Source organism: Phyllopteryx taeniolatus, chromosome 21 (genome assembly GCF_024500385.1).
Source record: "Phyllopteryx taeniolatus isolate TA_2022b chromosome 21, UOR_Ptae_1.2, whole genome shotgun sequence".
Lineage (NCBI taxonomy): Eukaryota > Metazoa > Chordata > Actinopteri > Syngnathiformes > Syngnathidae > Phyllopteryx > Phyllopteryx taeniolatus.
Window position 1 is genome coordinate 14,721,755 of NC_084522.1, and position 23,064 is coordinate 14,744,818.

General features: G+C 43.2%; 1 protein-coding gene across 3 annotated transcripts in view; it reads left to right on the forward strand.

Moving 5' to 3' along the window:
• The window catches only part of smad10a (SMAD family member 10a), a 24,552-nt gene continuing 1,488 nt past the window's right edge, over positions 1-23,064 (forward strand). Inside the window, exons 1-12 of one of the 3 annotated variants that reach the window (XM_061760141.1) lie at positions 1-423; positions 3,688-3,763; positions 6,239-6,482; positions 6,805-6,979; positions 7,104-7,127; positions 7,434-7,646; positions 12,743-12,880; positions 13,609-13,710; positions 14,438-14,491; positions 14,656-14,839; positions 15,067-15,235; positions 22,705-22,843. In XM_061760141.1, coding sequence (XP_061616125.1) covers positions 420-423; positions 3,688-3,763; positions 6,239-6,482; positions 6,805-6,979; positions 7,104-7,127; positions 7,434-7,646; positions 12,743-12,880; positions 13,609-13,710; positions 14,438-14,491; positions 14,656-14,839; positions 15,067-15,235; positions 22,705-22,843 — 1,522 coding nt within the window. In that variant the 5' untranslated portion in view covers positions 1-419. Of the gene's footprint in view, positions 424-3,687; positions 3,764-6,238; positions 6,483-6,804; positions 6,980-7,103; positions 7,128-7,433; positions 7,647-12,742; positions 12,998-13,608; positions 13,711-14,437; positions 14,492-14,655; positions 14,840-15,066; positions 15,236-22,704; positions 22,844-23,064 lie in introns of all 3 variants that reach the window. The other 2 variants (XM_061760140.1, XM_061760139.1) reach the window with 2 other exon arrangements.

Here is a 23,064-nt window from a genome sequence, read left to right on the forward strand (position 1 = left end):
CCCTGGCTCGCAGCGTCGCCGTGAAAGGGGCTTTCCTACTGGCTGCCAACGACCGCGCGTATGAGACGCGGCCTGCGATTGGCTGACACATGTCGCGACACTGACGCGCACGACGTCTCCCCTCTATTGTTATGGTGTCGTGCGCGTGAGGAACGGCCAGGATGCACGAGGAGACAGCAAGACCGATCAAATGATGAAGCTAGTGTGAGACACTTAAGCTAGCGCAGTGTTTTTTTGCGTATGAGGCATTCGCGCCATTTAGCAGCGATTCATGGAAGTGTCGCCGGTGTGATAGACAGTGCTAATAGGCAGCTAATGCAGAGGCGAGTAAACATTCCGACTAGCTGGTCAACGCCACTCAGTCCAGTCGAAGCAGCTCAGCGGTCTTTCTGTTCAAGTTCTTCTCTTCTCTCCGTCTGATGTGTGAGTATTGCCAATCCAATGCGAACGTTTGTTCCAAGCAGCTTGTGTCGCCGACGTCGGCAAACATTTGGAAGTAGAAGTCGCTCGTATTCGCTGGGCAAATTGTCGCCTTTATCTCGAATCTTTCCCCAGCGGGTTCATTCCAGGTGATGTTGCGCATGCTCGCCATTCGACTTGAAAGGTTCCCACCGGCCATGCGTTTTACCTGCTAAACGTCGGCCATGTACAGTTTACAGCTCACATGACTAAATGTGCTGTACTTTCCCCCCCCCCCCTGTCAAGCACGCACAGTACTGTACCGTAAATATTTTGTACATGTCGTTGGCCGGTTACATATGATGACGCGTGGATCTCAGTATGACAGTCAGTATGACTTCATGTTTCCTGGGAACTATTGATTGAAGTTTTCATTTGGACAAGCTCGGGGCCTGTAGGATGAACATACAGTCGAGTGTATTTAAGATGGGGGGGGGGGAGGCAGCAACAAATACCTGTGACTGTCTGCACAGACATGACATGGGGAAAAACCTGATGGCACGTTATACTAATTAGTGCCCACGAATTAGGTATATACTAATTTGTTGGTTTAATATCATTCCCATGAACAACGTGGATGTCTGGTTGCACAAATGGAGTGCACCTTTGCTGGAAACTACACTTTCCGATGTGCTTAAAGTCAAGTGCACATGTATTTTCACATTCTGTTCTCGTTCATAGCCTGCAATGTCAGGCTCTTGGGAATGCCTTTGTAGCTCTTCCCCAGCCGAAAATAATATTGCCCTGTCCATTGTCTTTTGCCCCGGGCTTGACCTCTCCCTAACCATTTCTAGTGAAGGTGCGCTCGATTTGGCTACCCAACTGTCCAGTACAGAGCCACAGCTTCTTCGTAGCCACAAATTAGTATTTCATGTTCCATCTATATTGTGGCCAGGATTTTTTCCCCCCACCTATGTCATGTCTCGGGGTCCGTAGACTGCTACGATACAGTCATGTACTTCTGTGGTATATGGATAAAACACATATTATAATTACATCTATGTTACATGTTGTAATCCAGTTTTAAGTATTGACTCTGATGTTCTAATAATATACTGCATAACACATCAACAGACATTAAGTACATGTGAACCATCCAATACAAATCGTAGCTCTGCCAAAATAATTGACAAAGCTCTCAGTATATATGTGTTTTTTAAAAACAGCTTTTGTATTGCAAGCTTGTGCAAGAGTTGTGGCTGGCTGGTGCACAAATACTGTATTGTTGTGGTATTTTGCTTCAATGTTTTCAAAAGCAACGACCACATATTTTTTTTACAATTTAGTGAATCACTTCATCCGTCCATCCATTGATTTTCTACACCGCTTACCCTCACTAGGGTATGCTGGAGCCCATCCCAGCTAACTGCGGGCAGGAGGTGGGGTACACCCTGAACTGGTTGCCAGCCAATCGCAGGGCACATACAACAAACAACCATTCGCACTCACATTCACACCTACCGGCAATTTAGAGTCTTCAGTTAACCTACCCTGCATGTTTTTGGGATGTGGGAGGAACTCGGAGTACCCGGAGAGAACATGCAAACTCCACACAGGCGAGGCCGGATTTGAACCCGGGTCCTCAGACCTGTGAGGCGGATTTGCTAACCAGGCGTCCACCTTCACACCGAATCAATTCCGAATTCTAAAATTTAATTCTAAAAGTTCCTCATTTGGCTGAGCAAGAAAATAAGACTATCTGGTTGAAATGTTTCTCAATACAGTGCTATAGATATACAAAGATATGCATTTAGTGAAAATGTCAGACATAATTGACTCTGATTTGTTCAGGTTTAGAAAAAAAAAAATACTATAGGACATAATTAAATCTGAATTTGTTTGAGGATGTGACGTCATCATACATCTTTTATTAAATGTAAAGTGTAACATTTTTAACATTCTTATTGTAAAATAAGATAACCACTGCCAACCTATATTAAGACATAAACTAGTCAAATGTGCACTGAACGTTAACTTGCAATAGGTATATATGCTAGATGCTACATGGGGAGGCTTGGTCTAATAAACAAGTGCTGCCAGATTAATGCATGTGTTTGGGAGGTGACTCTCTTCACATCCAGACTAAATGTGGCTGACTTGGTGTCAGTCAGTCCCTCCGGTTTTTTACTTTTTTCTACTTGTTGACTTATTGTCACGTTGGACTGAGCAGCCGGGGTCAAGGACCGGTTGTAGATCTCCTGCATATGGACCGGACTACAATGGCTTATGTGGGTTTTCTGCGGGTATTCCTGCTTCCACCCACATTTATGCATGTTAAGTTGAAGACTCTAAATTGCCCGTAGTTGTGAATGTGGGTGTGAATGGTTGTTTGTCTGCTTATGCCTTGCGGTTGATTTTCTTTTTCTCATCATTGGTACTCTTATGTGAAGTCTCACAAAATAGGCTGTTGTTTCGTATGATATCTTTGACCTCTGACGTTTCGTGGAGCTTTAGTGGCATTTTCTTCAAATATATAACTTATATGTAACACATACAGCTTAGCTCGGGTTGCGATTATTTAACACACAGAAGCTCACGCTATTCCATTTGATAGTGATTAGTTTGCTCTTTAGGCTGATATGTTTTTTGAGTATTATTTGCTCAGATCTCAAATGATCAATCTAGGAGATATATATGTATAAAAACAAACATGGGGTTGTCTGAAAGTTGCTCATCTACCAGCGTTGTGGGGGCTCTTGGCTCATATCGGAGTGTAAGAGTCAGCAACTTGGAAACAGTGCGATTTGGATATTAATCCCTTCTGCAATTCATTAACAATTGTAAGATATGGATGGTTTGATAACTTAGATTTTATTTTATTTTTTTACATTTAATGGGTAATATAGTGACGGCATTACCTAATTTCTCTAACAAATTGACCTGCTTTAATGCAGGAACAAAAGGACTAATTTCCTTGTACAGTACTTAAAGGTAAGCAGGTATTGCTGCAAAGAGCTGAAACAAGTCCTCAAAAAGAATTGAGTGACCAACAACTCACGAGGCAGTACTGAGCGACCGGTGCTGAGTGATAAGGAGCAGGTGTGCAAGGATCAGGAGACACAGGGATCATTGAAAGGACTGATCAGCTGCTGTTCAGGCGAAGGAAAACTCGGGGATGAGGGAGAGACTTAACATTGTTGTAACATGCAAGTGAAATGACAAAATGGGAGCATATAAAGAATCTTTATATTGCTATGTGATTTGCATCTCCATCCACTTTGCCAACAGGGACCGATTCAGAACTGGGCCATCATGATCCCAGTGAAGCTTCTGGTCACTCATTGGCTGACCAACTTAATACAAGGTAAGCAAGACCACAAACGTACTCGTTTCTTTATGTCAGTTAAATGCCCCTGAAGTCATGTAATTCATAATTCGACCAACTTTTTAAGAAACATATACGTCTAAAGATTTACATTTTTAACCATACCTACAGTATGGTAAACATAGGAATCTTTTGTCGTTTGTTTTGATTGAGGGCTATGATTTGATTTGATCACCAATTATCGATGCAACTGGTTTCTTAATGTCTGACTGCTGAATGCTTTTAAAGCAGTATTTTTAAGGTCCCATATTTCCATGATTCAAATAAATTAAAGATATAGTCAGCTATCATTGACTCCAGCTCACCCACGAGCCTAATGAGGATAAGCGCTACAGAAAATGGATGGCTAATTTGCTTCCATTAATTTTTTATTAAAACAAAATGGAAGAGATGTATAAATTGGAATAGAACATTTGCCAGCAAATAATATTCCTCTGCACTGGAAATAGCAATTAGTTCAGTTTCATTTGTGTGTATTCATTCAAGTTACTGGGGGAAAAAAAATAATCTCATAACAGTGTTAGTGACTAATATTTGAATTATGCTTTCTTATTGCACACAGATCAATTCACAGAATCACTTGTATCAATACCAAAGGAATTAGACGCATTCTCATGAGTCTTGGTTCACGTTACAGAAAGCTGAGACGCTTGCATCGTGTGGCGTGACGTCACTGATGCGTGAGGTGGTCACCTTGCTCGTAAGCCACAGACAGAGCAAACCCCAGAAGAAAACATAGATTGATAATGTCGTCAATCATATATTGTAGTTTAGCTAGTTTGAGTTTTAATCATCAATATGTATTACATTTGCTATTGGGCGGTGATATGAAGAGGAGTTGCACACACTTGTAACATTTCGAAATTAGATTTGTTTTTCTTCCTCAAATTTAATAGAAGTGAGTTATTCACTCATATCGCTCGTTATGGTGTTCATTCATCGTTAAAGTTATGACTGAGTATTTTGTTATTTATGTGAATGTTTGGTTGTGGTTTTAATTGAGACCAGGTTTTTGCAACGAGTCTACTAGCATATAACCATGGAAGGGCATGTGGCCTTGTAGAACCCCGACTCAGCTCACTGAAATATTCAGCAAGATAAAGGGAAAGACGTCTCAGCGTTTATTTGGATGATTTCATGTGACCAACTCATGTGATTTGATTTTCTTTTTCAGGGAATGTGCATTTGCAATTAGAAATTGTCTGGAGCGAATATAAGCTTATACACAAGTCTGCTGCTTTTGTTTTTGCCAGCAAGGCAAAGGCTTTCTGAAAGAAGCACGCTCAGAGGTGTCCTGCATGTGCAGTTGTCTGATTGTATGTTTGGGGTCCTTCCTATCAGTCTGCGATTTGTTTGGGTTTGTCCATGTCTGGCACAATAATAGCTGCTGCACACGACTTAACCCAAAATGACATTTAACACATAATTTATCTCATTTTGCCATCTAAATCGCTGACTTTAGACCTAAACTCAAAGGGATTTGTTTAAATGATGGCTGAGTTCATTGTCATGAAAGCCATTCGTCAACGTTTTTAGAAGAGCAGTAGAACCAAGATAAACTTAAACAGGAAATAAGTCAGCATCTTGCCTGAATGTATTATCCGGCATGGCAACTGTGGTATTTATATATGCAGTGTTCTTTGTTAGGTAGAGGTGAATGAAATAGACCAGTGGTTGTCAAATTTTTACAGTATCACCTAAAAAAATACAAACTCAGCTCTCCAAGTGCCATCATCACGGCCAACATTAAAATACGGCAGCGTAGTAGGCCTAATTGTTCATCAAAAACAAGGCAGAGGTTTTGTTCCTAAAACGTATTTCAATTTTGTAAGCCACTGTAACATTGTGCAGTTTGTACATTAAACTTTGGGCTTAAATAGGACAATAAAATAAAATAAAAAACGATATAAATAATGATTCAATTAAAATGAATTGCCCATAAATTAAATAAAAATTGGACCAATATAAATGTTTGAAAGCAGACATTTTTCCTTGGACATATTCAAGACATATTGTGTGGCACGCAACAAAGCAGCACCAAATGTATGCTTAATTTGCATGTCTGTAAATAGAGGTTTCTGTGAATAGCTTCGTGGCTTGTCAATATGCATTTTAACAAATTCCAGTCTCGTCAGTTATTTCAGTGACCATTGTGGGTTTTTCAAATTTGCCGGCGTCGTGTGTGTACAAAAGAAAAGCACACTGCAAAGCACAATGAAATCTCAAGGCTGATTTGAAGTCTGGTCCGCTTGTCCAACGTCAGTGACTTCTGGCCTCACAAATGCTCTTCTGAAGGAATGAACCTACTCCCAGAATCTTGTTAGAGGTTTTGCAAAAAGAGTGGAAGCTGGTAAACACATACCATGGTTTCTTCCATTTGTCTCTGTAGATGTATAGGTGAGGGATCCTGCTATTTTTTTTGTTTGTTAATATCGCATATTTCCTTCATTGCAGCAGCATCATGTCAGTGAACCCTCCGAGTAGCAATGACGCCTGCCTCAGCATCGTCCACAGCCTCATGTGCCATCGGCAGGGCGGGGAGAACGAGGGCTTCGCTAAGCGGGCCATCGAGAGCCTGGTCAAGAAGCTGAAGGAGAAGAAAGACGAGTTGGACTCACTCATCACTGCTATCACCACCAATGGCGTCCACCCGAGCAAGTGTGTCACCATTCAGAGGACGCTTGATGGACGTTTACAGGTGAGTTACTATGAAGTCAAGTCGACTGCTGCACTTCTTCTATTTAGAAGGTTCATACAGTCATGTTTTATAGTGTGACTTGGAGTTTTGTACGAGTTTTTAACATTTTTATGATATACATTTTTTTTTTTTCTACAAGGTATGTTGATATCGGAATTTCCACGTTGTAATCTATTTCAAAAGAAGGTTTGTCCTACTCACTGATACTTTGAGAGCACTGAGGGAATACCACACAAATCAGGAGAGCACAGCCGCAGTAGGTTGCCTGTCAGTCTTTGGAGTAGATCAATATGGTGTGTGTGAATTCTGTGTTACTTCTCAGGTGGCAGGGAGGAAAGGTTTTCCTCATGTGATTTATGCACGGCTGTGGCGCTGGCCTGACCTCCACAAAAATGAACTCAAGCATGTCAAGTTCTGCCAGTATGCCTTTGACCTGAAGTACGACAACGTGTGCGTAAACCCCTACCATTATGAGAGGGTGGTGTCTCCAGGCATTGGTAGGTTCAAAGTCCCTTACCATAAAGGTACCATTTTGGCGTTGGCAAACTAGTTTACATTGATAGACTGATGTTGTATCTTTAATCTTGTTTTGTTTCCCCATTTTTCTGCCCTCTTTGACAGTGGGTCTAAGTCTTCACAACACAGGTAAGTTTCAGCCTACAGAAATACATTATCTACCATATACAGTAAATGCACTGGAAATATGTGCCTCTGTGTGTGTGTATACAGTGTATGTATACTCTTTCGAAATGTTCATCTGTACTTGAACATTTGAAAAGGCAGCTGTGCCAAAGTAGAATGTGGTCTATGGCAAAAGGGCACCAGGTCGTCTTACCCTAAAACTAGTGTTACTAAGTGACAAATTGGTGAAAATTGATTTTTATGTGAGATCAAAATTTGACTTGGGGGGGGGAAAAAAAATCTCAACCAAACTTCTGTTACATCCTACAGCGCCACCCAGTGGTCTGATCAAAGAAGAGTACATTCATGACTGTATACAGATGGATCTTCCTCCCGGCATGCCGCTGTCTGACCACCAAGCAACGCTGAAGATGCCTCCTCCAGACCACTACGGCCAACCCCTGCCTCCTCCGCATCTGTCCTCCGAGCCTCATGGACCCCCGCCGGTCACCAGATATACACAGCTGCCTGTCTCACCCAAAGGTTAGCTGTGCTTCTGAAAGAGAGGTGGTTCAAAAAATGGATATATGGATCATTGATATTGGGGGGGGAGTGCTGACGGTGCATTCTTGCTAATCAACAATGCTCCAAAAACAACAGGTGCTACATATGTACATTATAAATCAAATCATCAATTGGGGGGCACAGATGTTTATATTGCTCATAACCCTGCCCTTGCGTGTTGCACCCCCCCCCCCCCCCCCCCTCCCCCAATCCATGACACCCTGTACGATCGCACACTTCGCACATGCCAATTACTCCCACTGAGCGCAACTATGTGCCAGAGATGGGTAATGCTGTGTTCGCCCCGGACGCAAATTGAACCATTCACGCGACGTGGTTACATATAAAGTCAATGCAAATGTGCGAATGGGCACATATGGGAGGAGCATAGCAATGTGACTCAAATGAAGCAAACGCGCGTTCATAAATAACTCCGGCGAGTAACCCAGACCAAAGTTCGCTTTGTGTCATGTGTGAACGTAGATTTAGACCTGTGTTGGTAATTACGTAGACCTGCGCGGCCCAGCAGATCCGTGAGTGGGCGGCCTGCGCCATTGTGGGTCTGTTTACAGTCGACCTGTTTACAGCCAGAGACATAGTCTCTCCAGCGTGTCCTGGGTCGTCCCCGGGGTCTCCTCCCGGTGGGACGTGCCTGGAACACTTCACCAAGGAGGCGTCCGGGAGGCATCCTAATCAGATGCCCTAGCCACCTCATCTGGCTCCTCTCAATGTGGAGGAGCAGCGGCTCTACTCTGAGCCCCCTGACCGAAGTTCTCACCCTATCTCTAAGGGAGGGCCCGGACACCCTGCGGAGGAAACTCATTTTGGCCGCTTGTACCCGGGATCTTGTTCTTTCGGTCACAACCCACAGCTCGTGAGCATAGATGAGGGTAGGAATGTAGCTCGACCGGTAAATTGAGAGCTTCGCTTGTCGGCTTAGCTCCTTCTTTACCACAACAAACCGATATAGAGTCCACATCACTGCAGACGCTGCACCGATCCGCATGTCGATCTCCCGTTCCATTCTTCCCTGACTCGTGAACAAGACCCCAGGAACTCCTCCACTTGGGGCATCCCCGACCTGGAGAGGGCTCTCCACCCTTTTCCGACTGAGGCCCATAGACTCAGGAGGTGCTGATTTTCATCCCAGCCGCTTCGCACTTGGCTGCGAACCGCTCCAGTGAGCGTTGGAGATCACGGCTTGATGAAGCCAACAGAAACACATCATCTGCAAAAAGCAGAGATGCAATACTGAGGCCACCAAACCGGACCCCCTCGACACCTCAGCTGCGCCTTAAAATTCTGTCCATAAAAGTTATGAACAGAATCGGTGACCCTCACCGAAACTAGTCCGACTTACTGCCAGCAATGCGGACCAAACTCTTATACCGGTTGTACAGGGACCGACCAGCCCGTATCAGGGGGTTCGGTACCCCATACTCCCGAAGCACCCCCCAAAGGACTCCCCGAGGGACACGGTCTAACAAAACAGTCTGCAAAACACATGTAGACTGGTTGTGTGAACTCCCATGCACCATCGAGGACCCTGCCGACGGTGTAGAGCCGGTCCACTGTTCCGCGGCCAGAACGAAAACCACACTCCTCCTGAATATGAGATTTGACTTCCCGACGGACCCTCCTCTCCAGCACCCCTGAATAGACCTTTCCAGGGAGGCTGAGGAGTGTGATCCCCTGTAGTTGGAACACACCCTCCGGTCCACCTTAAAAAGGGGGACCACCACCCTAGTCTGCCAGTCCAGAGGCACTGTCCCCGATGTCCACGCAATCTTGCAGAGCCCCACAACATCCAAAGCCTTTAGGAACTCCGGGTGAATCTCATTCACCCTTGCCACCAAGGAGCTTTTTAACCACCTCGGTGACCTCAACCCCAGAGATAGGAGAGCCTATCTCAGAGACCCCAGACTCTGCTTCCTCATGGGAAAGCGTGTCGTGGAATTGAGAAGTCTTCGACGTATTCTCCCCACTGACTCACAATGTCCCGAGTCGAGGTGAGCAGCGCCCCATCCCCACTATACACAGTGTTGATGGTGCACCAGAATTTCCTCGAAGCCGTCCGGAAGTCGTTCTTCATGGCCTCACTGAGCTCCTATCACGCCCGAGATTTTGCCTCAGTGACCACCAAAGCTGCATTCCTCTTGGCCAGCCGGTACCCGTCAGCTGCCTCAGGAGTACCACAGGCCAAAAAGGCTCGATAGGAATCCTTCTTCAGCTTGACGACATCCCTCACTGATGGTGTCCACCAATGGGTTCGGGGACTGCTGCCACGACAGGCACCAACCACCTTACGGCTACAGCTCCGGTCGGCCGCTTCAACAATGGAAGTGCGGAACATGGTCCACTCGGACTCAATGTCCCCCACCTCCCCTGGGACATGGGTGAAGTGCTGCTGGAGGTGGGAGTTGAAACTCCTTCTGACAAGGGATTCTGCCAGACGTTCCCAGCAGACCCTCACAATACATTTGAGCCTGCAAGGTCGGGCTGGCATCTTCCCCCACCATCGGAGCCAACTCACCACCAGGTGGTGATCAGTTGACAGCTCCGCCCCTCTCTTCATCCGAGTGTCCAAGACATGCAGCCGTAAGTCCCATGACATGACCACAAAGTTGATCATCGAACGCCTCCTCTCATTCCCTTTAAATGTGGTGCAATGACAGTCTTGACTGAGAGAGACTCTGTGTGGAAGAGGACGATGCGTAACAGCAGCTATTCATGCGTGAGTGGAGAGCATTGTCACTGCTCTTGGCCGGTGTGGCAACAGACAATGCGAGCGAGTACACTTAAATTCAGACTGAGCCCGGTGATCTGTGGAGCTCAATATCTGTCTGCCTGTACCCCGATCAAAGTCACAAAAATTGGGTTAGACCAGCAGTCTACCTCGCACTAGTATTTAGACGTGATCTGAGCAGGTGTGAATTTAGATGGACTTTCTGTCACCAAATTGTCACTCCACCAAGTGCATCTCCAAGGACACACCCTTGCTGCGCCAGAACGCTCAGCTTGGCGCAGACCGGTCTGCCAAATTGCCAAACATGTGCAGCAAGCCTTGTGCTTGCACGAAAATCAGGATATGTTGGCATTTGCGCCCCACAGTAGATGCGCTGCCTACGCAAATAGAGCCCATTGTATCAAGACGTTGATTTATTTTTTTTTTTTCCAAGTTTCATATTTTTTTTTTACATTTTGTTTAAGGATTCGGTGTCCAAAATTGTTAATATCCTCATCCTATCAATATGGGCATATCCAATTTTGATAATGTACAGTTGCTTGGAATGTTTTCGATCACGTGTTAAAGTCATGATCTTTTTTATGGCCCACCAAAGCAAATCAAATGTGTCAAGTTCATGTTTCTGAAATGTAGCAGAAAATCTGTGCCAATTTGTAATTTTTCTCCAGTGTGTAAGTATTGTCAATACTTTTCATGACTTGGCCATTGTGAATATGTAATAATATAATGAGGTGGTGATTATACATTTGTGTGATGCAATGTGGCCCGTGATGAAAATGAGTTTGACACCCGTCCTTTATGCTAGAAATTTGTGTCAATAATATAATAAACAATGAAAATGGCAAATATTTTTCATTATTATTATTTTTCCAGTCAGAAGATGCATGATGGATTCAGTTGTGAAATGGCATGTAACGGTCGTGACTGTTGCACGCCTATTTAATTATTTGGACAGAAGAGCAGGCTGTCGGGAAGGGAGCGACTGTACTATGTTGTTTGTTGTCCATGGCAGGTTGTTCCATTGGAAAAGTCAGTGAAAGCCTTCTAAAAATTTTATGCTTCTGTTGATATAAGAGTTGAATTACCCAATTTGGAATTTGTTCCTCTCTTACTTCTTCTACTTGCTATTATGTTTGTTAAAATCATAAACAAACACATTAGTAAGCTACATCACCAGCTTCTACATTACAAAACTTTATTGATAAGACAGAAAAAGTGAAGGAGAACAATTCATGACACCATAGATGAAGAAAAATTCTTGAAAATATATACAGTATAAACCAGGGGTGTCAAACTCAAATTCACGGTGGGCCAAAATAACAAATTGGGACAAAGTCGCGGGCCAAACTCAATATTTAATGAAAAATCACTGCGATGTGCATGTTTCCCTTCTCTGCAGAAATGTAGCATTAAAGTTTATCATATGACAACAAACTTAAATTTTGCTTAAACACTGAATCTGGAATAAACAAACTTTAATATTATAAACATGAGAAATTAAATTTGCGATAAAAGACATCAGTGGTATTTGTTTGTTTTGTATTTAAATAGATAACATGAATTCTTCTGTCTCTCTATCTTCTATTTATCTATCTCCAACTACCTTTTTCTTTTTTCAAAGGCTAACAACAAAACAACCCCAAAAAATAAGAATGTCCTTCAATAAAAATCCAAACCTCAAACTATTAACAGTCCCTGCCTAGGAGTTGATAAAGGGCATTAAAAAAAAAAACATTAATTCAATTATGTTATATTCTTTGTTACAGTCACGTTGCTCCGCACACGACAAACAGGTCTGTCTTTTACTTTAGTGAAGAGACAATCTGCCTCCCACCTGTCTTGGAAGTTAACTGTTTTCCATCTTTCGTTTGGCCGTTTTTGGGAAGGGGAAGTGTAAATTTGCTCGAGGAGACTGGTAGCATAGTTGCTAACGACTGCAACAGAAAGGGAAGGGGCGCTCGCCGGTCTAGATTGATGGGCCAACACACTAGCAAAGCATTTTGGGATTTGTAATATTAGTGGCGCATGTGCTATATACTGGTGGGCTAGCTCTAATACACATTTGATATGGTCTTGCGGGCCAAATATAATTACATCGTGGGCCAAATTTGGCCCCCGGGCCTGAGTTTGACATATATAGTATAAATTAACAGCAACACAATTGTCGAATTACAGAGGGGGAAAAAAATGACTAAAGCTTTACAGCAGTCATATTTTGTTGGTTGTGGGAGTGTTAAAAAAGATGTAGAAGAGCTGAGAATGACACATTATATGTTCAAGTCTGATACCGAGTCACGGTTGTGATGTGCTTGGGTGTTTTCCTCCGCAGTGTCAAACTCTGGCATCATGCTGCCACTACAGGCTAGTCACGTTGATGGCCGCCCTCAGACTGCTTCCCCACAGCTTCAAGTTATGACTCAAGCACCGTGTTCCCCGACTCCAAATCAACCCCCTCCTCAGCAACAAGGTCCCCAACCACCTCAACCCCCGCACCCACAACAATCCTCTCTACCTCCTCCTCAATCTCACGGTCAAAATGGATACAGCAGCAGCAAACACTCACAGAGCCAGGCTGCCTTCCACAGTGAGTTGCAAATGCATATTATGCACATAATACAATGTATATACAGCGTACTTACCAGGCACTGCATTACTTTAGCTATACAGTGTTCCTCTGCTAGTCGAGCCCTGCCGCAAGTAGCGAAGATTTGCGAGTAACTGAGACCCCAAAAGAAGGTTTATGACTGCTTATAATTGGCACAAGATGGCGGCAAAGCACGCTTTTTGTCCAAATGAAGCTCCTCAACTCAGTTGCACATAATTCCTTGGCAAAAATATGCTACAAGATGGTGCCAAAGTACCAGTAATTATTTTATTGCTTTGTTTTAGGGCGAATAATGGAGGATAGGTCCCCCCCCCCCAAAAAAAAACCAACAAAAAATCTGCAATTAGGGGAATTTTTGAATGCTAAACCGCAAATGCAAAATACCCTTGCATGTGGGAGAGGCGAGCAAGAGTCGCTGATGCACTTTTCAGCTTTTTCTTCAACACGGGGAATACAGTTAAAACATAAAAACATTAACCACACTCATGTAGGAGCTGCTGTATTCATTCTCATTAGACTGTGCAGGGGTATGACTAGCTGAATAATGAATAACACATTGAACATGTGCTTTTTGCTTTCCTGTAATGCAGCGGTGTGGACAGGCAGCAGCACAGCCTCCTATACTCCGATAGGACCCCTGCAGAATGGTCGTGGTCATCAGCCAACATCCCTTCACCATCCAAACCAGCATTGTGAGACGTGCCTCAAATCCATCAAGATCAATTTTCTATATTGCTTATCTTGATTAGGGTTGCGGGTAACTTGCCCAACTGACAGTGGGCAGACGCGGTACACCCTAGACTGCTCGCCAATCAGTGACAGAGCACTTACAGACAAACATTCACCAATTCACCTCAGCGCAATTAAGAATCCTCAATTGAGTTACAAAGTATGTTTTGGGGATGTGGGAGAAGACCGGAGTACCCGATCAAACATGGGGAGAAAGTACTTGTTACACATTGAGATTTTCAAATGGAGATTGGAACCCAGATCTCTTGACTGTAATGCTGACGTACTTACCATTTTATCACCCTGCTGCCGTTCCTTAAATGCTTTCTTTAAAATGGATATTTTTTCTTTTATAACATCTTATGGAAGCCTTGACCTATTGGAAATGTATAAACACTTACCGCAGATTTTACATGTAGTCTAACCTATATCTTTTTTCTATATTCAATTGATTCTATTCTATTGATATGATACATATAACACTTCCATAGCGCTTTTCAGAACACATTTACTAACAGTAAAATCACATTCTCAACGCTTTATTGTGTAGTAGAAAAAATATAGATTCTTATTCTGTCTTATTTTAAAGAAGGGAATCTTATTGTCAAGAAGGGAATTATTTTCTTTTACCACACAGCTGGGCTACTTTAGAATGTTTGCTTCCTTGTAATCAATTGTATTTCTTTACAGGGTCTCAGCATCATGGTTCAACCTCTTTCCCCGCTTCTGTGTCCAATCATCCAGGTTAGAGTCAAGTACAGTACCATTTTTGTCTTCTGAAGCATTTACACAATGAGTTACTCCCTCTCTTTGAGTGAGCCAAAATCTCCAATCTCTCTCTCTACATATATATTTAATGTCAATAGTTTGCTGATCATTGCATGTTACATGTTTTCTTGTCTATGCAGGACCAGAGTTTTGGTGCTCGATCTCGTACTTTGAAATGGACGTTCAGGTGGGTGAGATGTTTAAGGTGCCCTCCAGCTGCCCTGTGGTGACGGTGGACGGTTACGTCGACCCATCGGGAGGCGACCGCTTCTGCCTTGGCCAGCTGAGTAATGTTCATCGCACAGATGCCAGTGAGAGAGCCCGGTATGTGCATAAAATCACTCTGTACCTGTTTTATCATTCCGCTGAAACTAAGGGGTGTGTCATCAAATTAGGAATACACTGTATTAGAATTTTTAATATTGCGATGTAACCAGAGGATTAGGTGTGTATCAAAACTTTCATTGGGGTACTTTTAATTCCGTTCCTCGATTCTCAGATTGTATTCAAAACATTTCAACTCTGTTTTATTCCCTTCCTGTTTGTTGCAGCTTACACATCGGTAAAGGGGTGCAGCTGGAATGTCGTGGCGAGGGTGACGTGTGGATGCGGTGTATGAGCGACCATGCTGTGTTTGTACAGAGCTACTATCTTGACAGGGAAGCAGGGCGAGCCCCAGGTGATGCTGTGCACAAGATCTACCCTGGAGCCTACATCAAGGTCCGAATCTAGCTTCTATACTCATGGCACACTTTTATGGATACGTTCTCTCCTTCATTTTAGTTCGGAACAACTATGAATATACTCAGGCTCCCACTTCGTGACATTAAAACCTTTAGGGCATCACATATATTATTGCCATTGTAAGCTAGTGCATCACAAAATCTTTTGAAATAATTTTATAAAAATCTAGCGTTAGAATCTTTCGCTACCTCATGATTGGATTTGATTAGAAATCCACCTCAAAGCATCACTCATCAATCTGTTTATTTCTTACAGTGTGACTATGTACTACTTATTAAACAATATTTGTAATGAGCCATAAATTACAGATACATTTCCCACTATTAGTTTGTATTAAAACAACACGTATCAGAGATTTCTAATTTGAATGTAACAACCAACAAATGTTTCTCATCTTTGCAAAAGAACAACAGTGGCGTTTTAGTTGTGTGTATTCAAATTATTTGCAAAACATAACATTGTTTGTATTCAATCTTATAGTCATGATTATTTCCTCTAGCACAGTCTTATCACACACAAATCAACTCACAGGACGTCACTGACGTGGTCAGCTTCCTCAGAGCCGCAGCCATAAACAGATCAAAGTCAAGATAAAATATCATTGTATTTTTGTAGTTCAGCTGGTTTGGATTTTGCCTCACATGACGACCAAGATGGCAAACAATGCGAGGCTCAGCATCGCCCCACACTTTGCATTCTAGCTGTGTTTTATGTCGTGGCTGGACTGTTCATTCACTGCAAAAAAACAAAAACAAAAACAACCTATAGAATTTACCCCATGCAGGGTAACAATTTGCAGCCTCTTTAATGGGGTAAAGTTAAACCACATATTTTGGGTGAAGAATACTTTAATTCAATAGCGATAAAATACTTACAAAACTTGCATAAAGTTTACCACACATTTCTGGTTACATTTCAACCACTGTGCCTGAGTTGAGGTGGGGGTTACTATACTTTGTGTTCCTGTGATGCATATTGTAATACCAATGGCTTTTAGTTGGATTTTACTCAACTTTTCTTGATAACACTTTTTACTGTTGTCAAATAGGTAGTGTAGGTAAAATTTACCCTGATTTTTAGGGTACTTTACCTGTCTAAAATAGTAATGTAAATTTTAGGTGATTTTCATGGATTATATTTACCACTCTCCAAATAATTTTTTTTACAGTGTTCAGAACAGCACTGCTTTAACCTCCTACAGTAGACAGAAGCTATTGGGCATTGGATAATGCAACAGAGCTTAGCTAAAGCTAAAGATAACACTGCATTGGCTCTATTTGCCCAGCATTTCCTTCACTAATGTCTGATCTTTGGCAAATAAAATGAATAAACTACTACCCGTCATCACCAACAATTAAGAGATTGATGGTTTGTTTTTAGTCCCGCCCCAAAAAAAAAAAAAAAAATTTGTTTTTGTATTATGGGTTCTTGATTGTGCGGCACGGTGGCCGACTGGTTAGAGCGTCAGCCTCACAGTTCTGAGGTGCGGGGTTCAATCCCCGTCCCCGCCTGTGTGGAGTTTGCATGTTCTCCCCGTACCTGCGTGGGTTTTCTCCGGGCACTCCGGTTTCCTCCCACATCCCAAAAACATGCATTAATTGGAGACTCTAAATTACCCCTAGGCATGACTGTGAGTGCGAATGGTTGTTTGTTTCTATGTGCCCTGCGATTGGCTGGCAACCAGTTCGGGGTGTACCCCGCCTCCTCCCCGATGACAGCTGGGATAGGCTCCAGCACGCCCGCGACCCTAGTGAGGAGAAGCGGCTCAGAAAATGGATGGATGGATGGATGGGTTCATGATTGTGTACTTGCTCGATGCCCTGTGTTGATGCTTTATGATCCTTTCTGTTTCAAGTGCTTTGCTGCTATCTTGTAGCATCTACAAACAATTACAAATCCCTTTTGGAGCGTGGGGGGTGGTGGGGACTCAATTATTCACAGATTTTCGCAATTGGCACCCAGTCCCTATACCCCGTGAATAGTGAAGTCCACTGTATCTATATGCATCCATAAGCAACCAGGAGACAACAAACCATGAGTCTGATGGTCATTCGATTTAATTTGGAAAAAAGACACTGGAACATGTTTACTCAAACATAGCTGGAGCTTACAAGGCTTCACCTTCCCCCACATAGGACCGCATTTCCCTGTTTCTCTCCCCTATAAGTGTAACCCCAATTCCAATGTAGTTGGGACTTTGTGTTAAACATAAATAAAAACAGAATACAATGATTTGCAAATCATGTTCAACCTATATTTAATTGAATACACTACAAAGACCAGATATTTAATGTTCAAATTGATAAACTTGATTGTTTTTAGCAAATAATCATTAACTTAGAATTTTATGGCTGCAACACGTTCCAAAAAAGCTGGGACAGGTGGCAAAAAAGACTGAGAAAGTTGAGGAATGCTCATCAAACACCTGTTTGGAACATCCCACAGGTGAACAGGCTCATTGGGAACAGGTAGGCGCCATGATTGGGTATAAAAGGAGCTTCCCTGAATTGCTCAGTCATTCAAAAGCAACGATGGGGCGAGGTTCACCTCTTTGTGAACAAGTGCGTGAGAAAATAGTCGAACAGTTTAAGGACAATGTTCCTCAACGTACAATTGCAAGGAATTTAGGGATTTCATTATCTACGGTCCATAATATCATCAAAAGGTTCAGAGAATCTGGAGAAATCACTGCATGTAAGCGGCAAGGCCGAAAACCAACTTTGAATGCCCGTGACCTTCGATCCCTCAGGCGGCACTGCATCAAAAGCCGACACCGCATTGGCTCTGGAACACTTCAGAAAACCAATGTCAGTAAATACAGTTCGGTGCTACATCCGTAAGTGCAACTTGAAACTCTTACTATGCAAACCAAAAGCCATTTATCAACCACACCCTGAAACGTTCATCTAATATGGACTGATGCAAAGTGGAAAAGTGTTCTGTGGTCAGACGAGTCCACATTCCAAATTGTTTTTGGAAATCGTGGACGTCCTGTCCTCCGGGCCAAAGAGGAAAATAACCATCCGGACTGTTGTGGAACCAAAGTTCAAAAGCCAGCATCTGTGATGGTATGGGGCTGTGTTAGTGCTAATGGCATGGGTAACTTACACATCTGTGAAGGCACCATTAATGCTGAAAGGTACATACAGGTTTTGGAGAAACATATGATGCCATCCAAGCAACGTCTTTTTCATGGACGCCCCTGCTTATTTCAGCAAGACAATGCCAAACCACATTCTGCACGTGTTACAACAGCATGGCTTCGTAGTAAAATAGTGCGAGTACTAGACTGGCCTGCCTGCAGTCCAGACCTGTCTCCCATTGAAAATGATTGGCGCATTATGAAGCGTAAAATACGACATCAGAGACCCCGGACTGTTGAACAGCTGAAGCTGTACATCAAGCAAGAATGGGAAAGAATTCCACCTACAAAGCTTCAACAATTAGTGTCCTCAGTTCCCAAACGTTTATTGAATGTTGTTCAAAGAAAAGGTGATGTATCACAGTGGTAAACATGACCCTGTCCCAGCTTTACTGGAACGTGTTGCAGCCATAAAATTCAAAGTTAATGATTATTTGCTAAAAACAAGAAAAGTTTATCAGTTTGAACATTAAATATCTTGTCTTTGTAGTATATTCATTTAAATATAGGTGAAATATGATCATTGTATTCTGTTTATGTTTAACACAACGTACCAACTTCATTGGAATTGGGGTTGTACACGCCACTCATCTTATGTGTGAAACCCACTGCGAGAACAGTTTAAGATTGGCTAAAGGGTATAGAGTAGACGGATCACTCAGACTGGAATAAGCTTGCCACTCAAGGAACCAGTCACTCCCACAGAACTACGCTTCCTCTGTCAACACCCAGAAACAGATCATGCACCCAAACCAGAAACCCTAGATGAACAGGGAGGGCCACCTTCTGCTGAACTTCAGTAATGCTGTCTTCAGATCTGAACTCTAGGTAGTTGTGGTCAAGTGGTTGAAATTGCTGCCTGCCACCATGGAGATCATCCCCCGGACATGACTCTGAGGTCCTTGAGCAAGACAACGTTACCATGAACTGCTCCATGGATGCTGCTTGTCTCCTGCTTCTGTGTGCGCCACTATGTGTGTTTCTACTTTGTTCAATTCTGTGATGGGTTAAAAGCAGAGGACAAATTTCATGAATGTGTGAATGTGTTCATGACAAGAAAGGCAATGATTCTGATTTTCAAAATACACATGCCTACAACATAACCAGAGCTGACCTGAAGTGGGCGTCAAAAAGGCCAAGCACTACTACAAACACGACTTCTTCAACTTCAAACCCTGATATACATGGCAAAGCATTCAGGTCATCAGTGACTACAAGCTGCATTTACACTTTGCCCCATCTTCTTTCTTAATGAGTTGAAATTTTACACTTATTTTGAGAATGAGCATGCATCCAATGTAGAGCTGACAGCAGACCGCCAACCGGATTGTCTCCCACACTTGTGTCAAGAACAGTGCTGAGCAGGACCAAAACACACATACAAAGCTGCAAGCCTTGATAGAATCCCCTAACTTGTTCTAAGAGTATTTGCCGCAGAGCTGCTCAAAGTCCTGAGAGAGTTATTCAACCTGTCATCGGCCCATTCTGTTGTGCTAACTTGCCAGTGCCTCCACCCTAACATGTATCAATGACTATCGCCTAGTCGCTCTCACCCCTGTTATCACAAAATGTTTCGAGCAGCTACCAACCATGACACATCTGAAATATTGTCTTTCCCCCACCCTAAACCTGCAACAATTTTTCCAACCACAAGAACAGGACCACAGAAGAGGCACTCATTATCGTGCTGGACTCTGTTCTCTCACACCTGGACAATGTCCACAGACATGAATGTTCAGTTCAGAATGCAACACTGTTATACCCAAAGTGTTGATATTGGCTACAGTGTACTCATCTGAGACTGGGGGCTCGAATATCTCACCAGGAGGCCCTCGTATCTTCGGCTAGACCATCACTGCTCCTTCACCCTTACCCTAAGCATCGGCATACCACAAGGCTGTGTGGTGAGTCCATTCCTCTTCACGCTCTTCAACCATGACTGCAAGAGTGTACATGGCTCTAGAAATATCATAAAGTTTGCAGATTTCACCACAGTGATTGGCCTCATTAGGGGCAATGACCTACAGGGTGGAAGTGGACCCACCTGACTTTGGTGGGGAAAATGTCTTGCTCAAAACCAACAAGACCAAGGTCATCATGGACTTTCGGAAGAATGTGGACAAACACATCTATCCATCTCAACCGTTGGGAGGTGAAGTCAAGTCAAGTTTATTTGTATACGTAGCCCTTAATCACAAAAGAGTCTCAAAGTGCTGCACAGTTGACAATAATCAAAGACATCGACTGATCTAAATTCCTCAACAGACCAAGGAAAAACTCAGAACCCCATTTAGAGGAAAAAAGAAGACATCTTGAGAAGGGATCACAGATGAGCAACCCCCCTTCCAGGATAACCAGGCTGCAATGGATGCCGATTTGCTAACATTTATCACATAGTATGGTGATGTACAGTGTTAGTTAAATCAGTACAAGCATCCATTTAATGAGATGACGCAAGTAAACACTTTCGGGAAAAAGATTCTTCCTCAGGATCTAACCCAGTCGATCAATGCAGAATCCTCCATAGCACTGCCTTTGGGGAAATGGTCCACCTCAGATCTTGTCCCGGTCAGTCGGCGCAGAATCCATACAGCAACAGCCTCAGATTTGATCCTTGCCACCGAGCTCCCTCTCCAAGCAAGTGAGAAGCGGGAGGAGAGAGGAGAAGCGGCAGTAAAACGAGTCAAAATCCAGATATCGGAGGGTAAGGCAGAGCAAGTGGCAACTTTTATTCTGCGTGCGATTTAACCAAACACGAGTGTAAAAGTAAGTCTTAAATCAAGATTTAAACATTTCTACTGCGGTTGCTGCTGTAATTTCCGTGGGTAGGGCATTCCAGAGTACTGGAGCCTGAATAGAGAAGGTGCTAGAACAGGGGTGGGCAAACTATGGGCCGCGGGCCACATCCGGCCCGTTGATTATTTCAATCCGGCCTGCCAAAGATTGGTACAGAATCGCCCAAATCATATCAAAATCATGACTGCATTCATTTGACCTTGTCCTGTAATGCCGAGTGGGTCCACCAGGTTGTGCTGTAATGCCCAGTGGTTCCCCCAGGTAGCATAGTAGGTACAGTGATACATTGACTTGACTTTGGCTGTTCTGTTTTTACTCTGCTACTGCTCTGAACCCTTCTTCAACCATGAGTGGCCCAAAGAAAAGAAAAGTCGACAGTGAGTGCCGAGTGTTTAATATAGAATGGACTACTGAATACTTTTTCACTGAAGTATGTCTCATTTGTTAAGAAACCATTGCGGTTTTAGAGGAATATAACATCAGCATAACCAAGCATGCTGATTATGCTAACAGCCAATCAATGCAGGAACTGATGGCTACGGCTCAGCGCTTAAAATCAAGCTTGCAGGCTCAGCAAAGCACCTTTATCTGACAAACTGCCGTCCAAGATTCAGTCACACAAGACCCTGAAACAGTGCCACGGGAGCTGCAGATGGAACTGATTGATCTCCAATGAAAAGAGAAGTTCAACTCTCAACCTGGATGAGTTTTATGCTTCATTAAGGGCAGACACATTTCCCAAAATCCGGAAGATGGCACAGAGGATGCTAGTGGTGTTTGGCTCCCTCCTTGTATTATTACATGGACAACAAATCGATGGATGACTAGTTTTGAAATAAAAAGTCAAGGGTAATACTTTGTTCAACTATTATTCAAGTTACTGTACTGTAAAAAGGCTGTTGGTATTACATATGACAATTTAAATTTTTTGTGCAGCTTTTTAGCAAGAATCATAGCGCTTCAAGCAAATGATTTGCTTTCGCGGGCCACATAAAATGATGTGTCGGGCTGGATCTGGCCCCCGGGCCTTGAGTTTGACACGAGGTTTAAAAGGTTCACCAGTGTCTTTTTAGGAGTGGGGGAAAATATGAGGTTCAGAAAGAGTCTTCCCATCATCCACCCCCCTGCTAATCTTGTTCGGTGAATACAAGTAAGATTACTTTGTTACATTGGAGTGGTCATGGTTGTGCATCCAAAAGAAAATCCAACTTTTCTTTGTAAACAAGTGTTTTGCTATGTTTATTTGAGCGCAGTAAGATGGACAAAGACCGACAACTTGAGGGCGGTGTGAATTTATTACGTATTGAATAAATCACATTGATATCTATCTGTCAGAGTGCATCCTTCTCCCTCAGGAACAATCAATATAATCCTGAAAATTGTGCAGCTTCTACTACATCTACAGTATACTGATAGCTGTTTACTTAAATCCATAGAAAATGTGAGCAAAACAGTGTGAGTGTACATAACAACAGCTTTGATGTCAAGTTTGCCTGTGTTTTTATAGGTGTTTGACCTGCGGCAGTGCCACAGACAGATGCAGCAGCAGGCTGCGACAGCTCAGGCTGCCGCTGCTGCACAGGCGGCTGCAGTGGCAGGAAATATACCTGGACCGGGCAGTGTTGGAGGCATAGCACCTGCAGTCAGTGAGTATTGTTTGTCAAACCTTTGTGGCGTGTATGCTATTAGATACGAGAACATACAGCGCCACCAGAAAGTAGTCACACAACCTTCACTTTACCCACATTTTGCCTTGTTGCAGACGTATTCTAAAGCTGAATTGAGTAGTTTTCTGAAAAATCGACATCAAATATCCCATAATGACAAATGTGAAAATGTAAACATTATTAAACACTCTCGAGAGTGT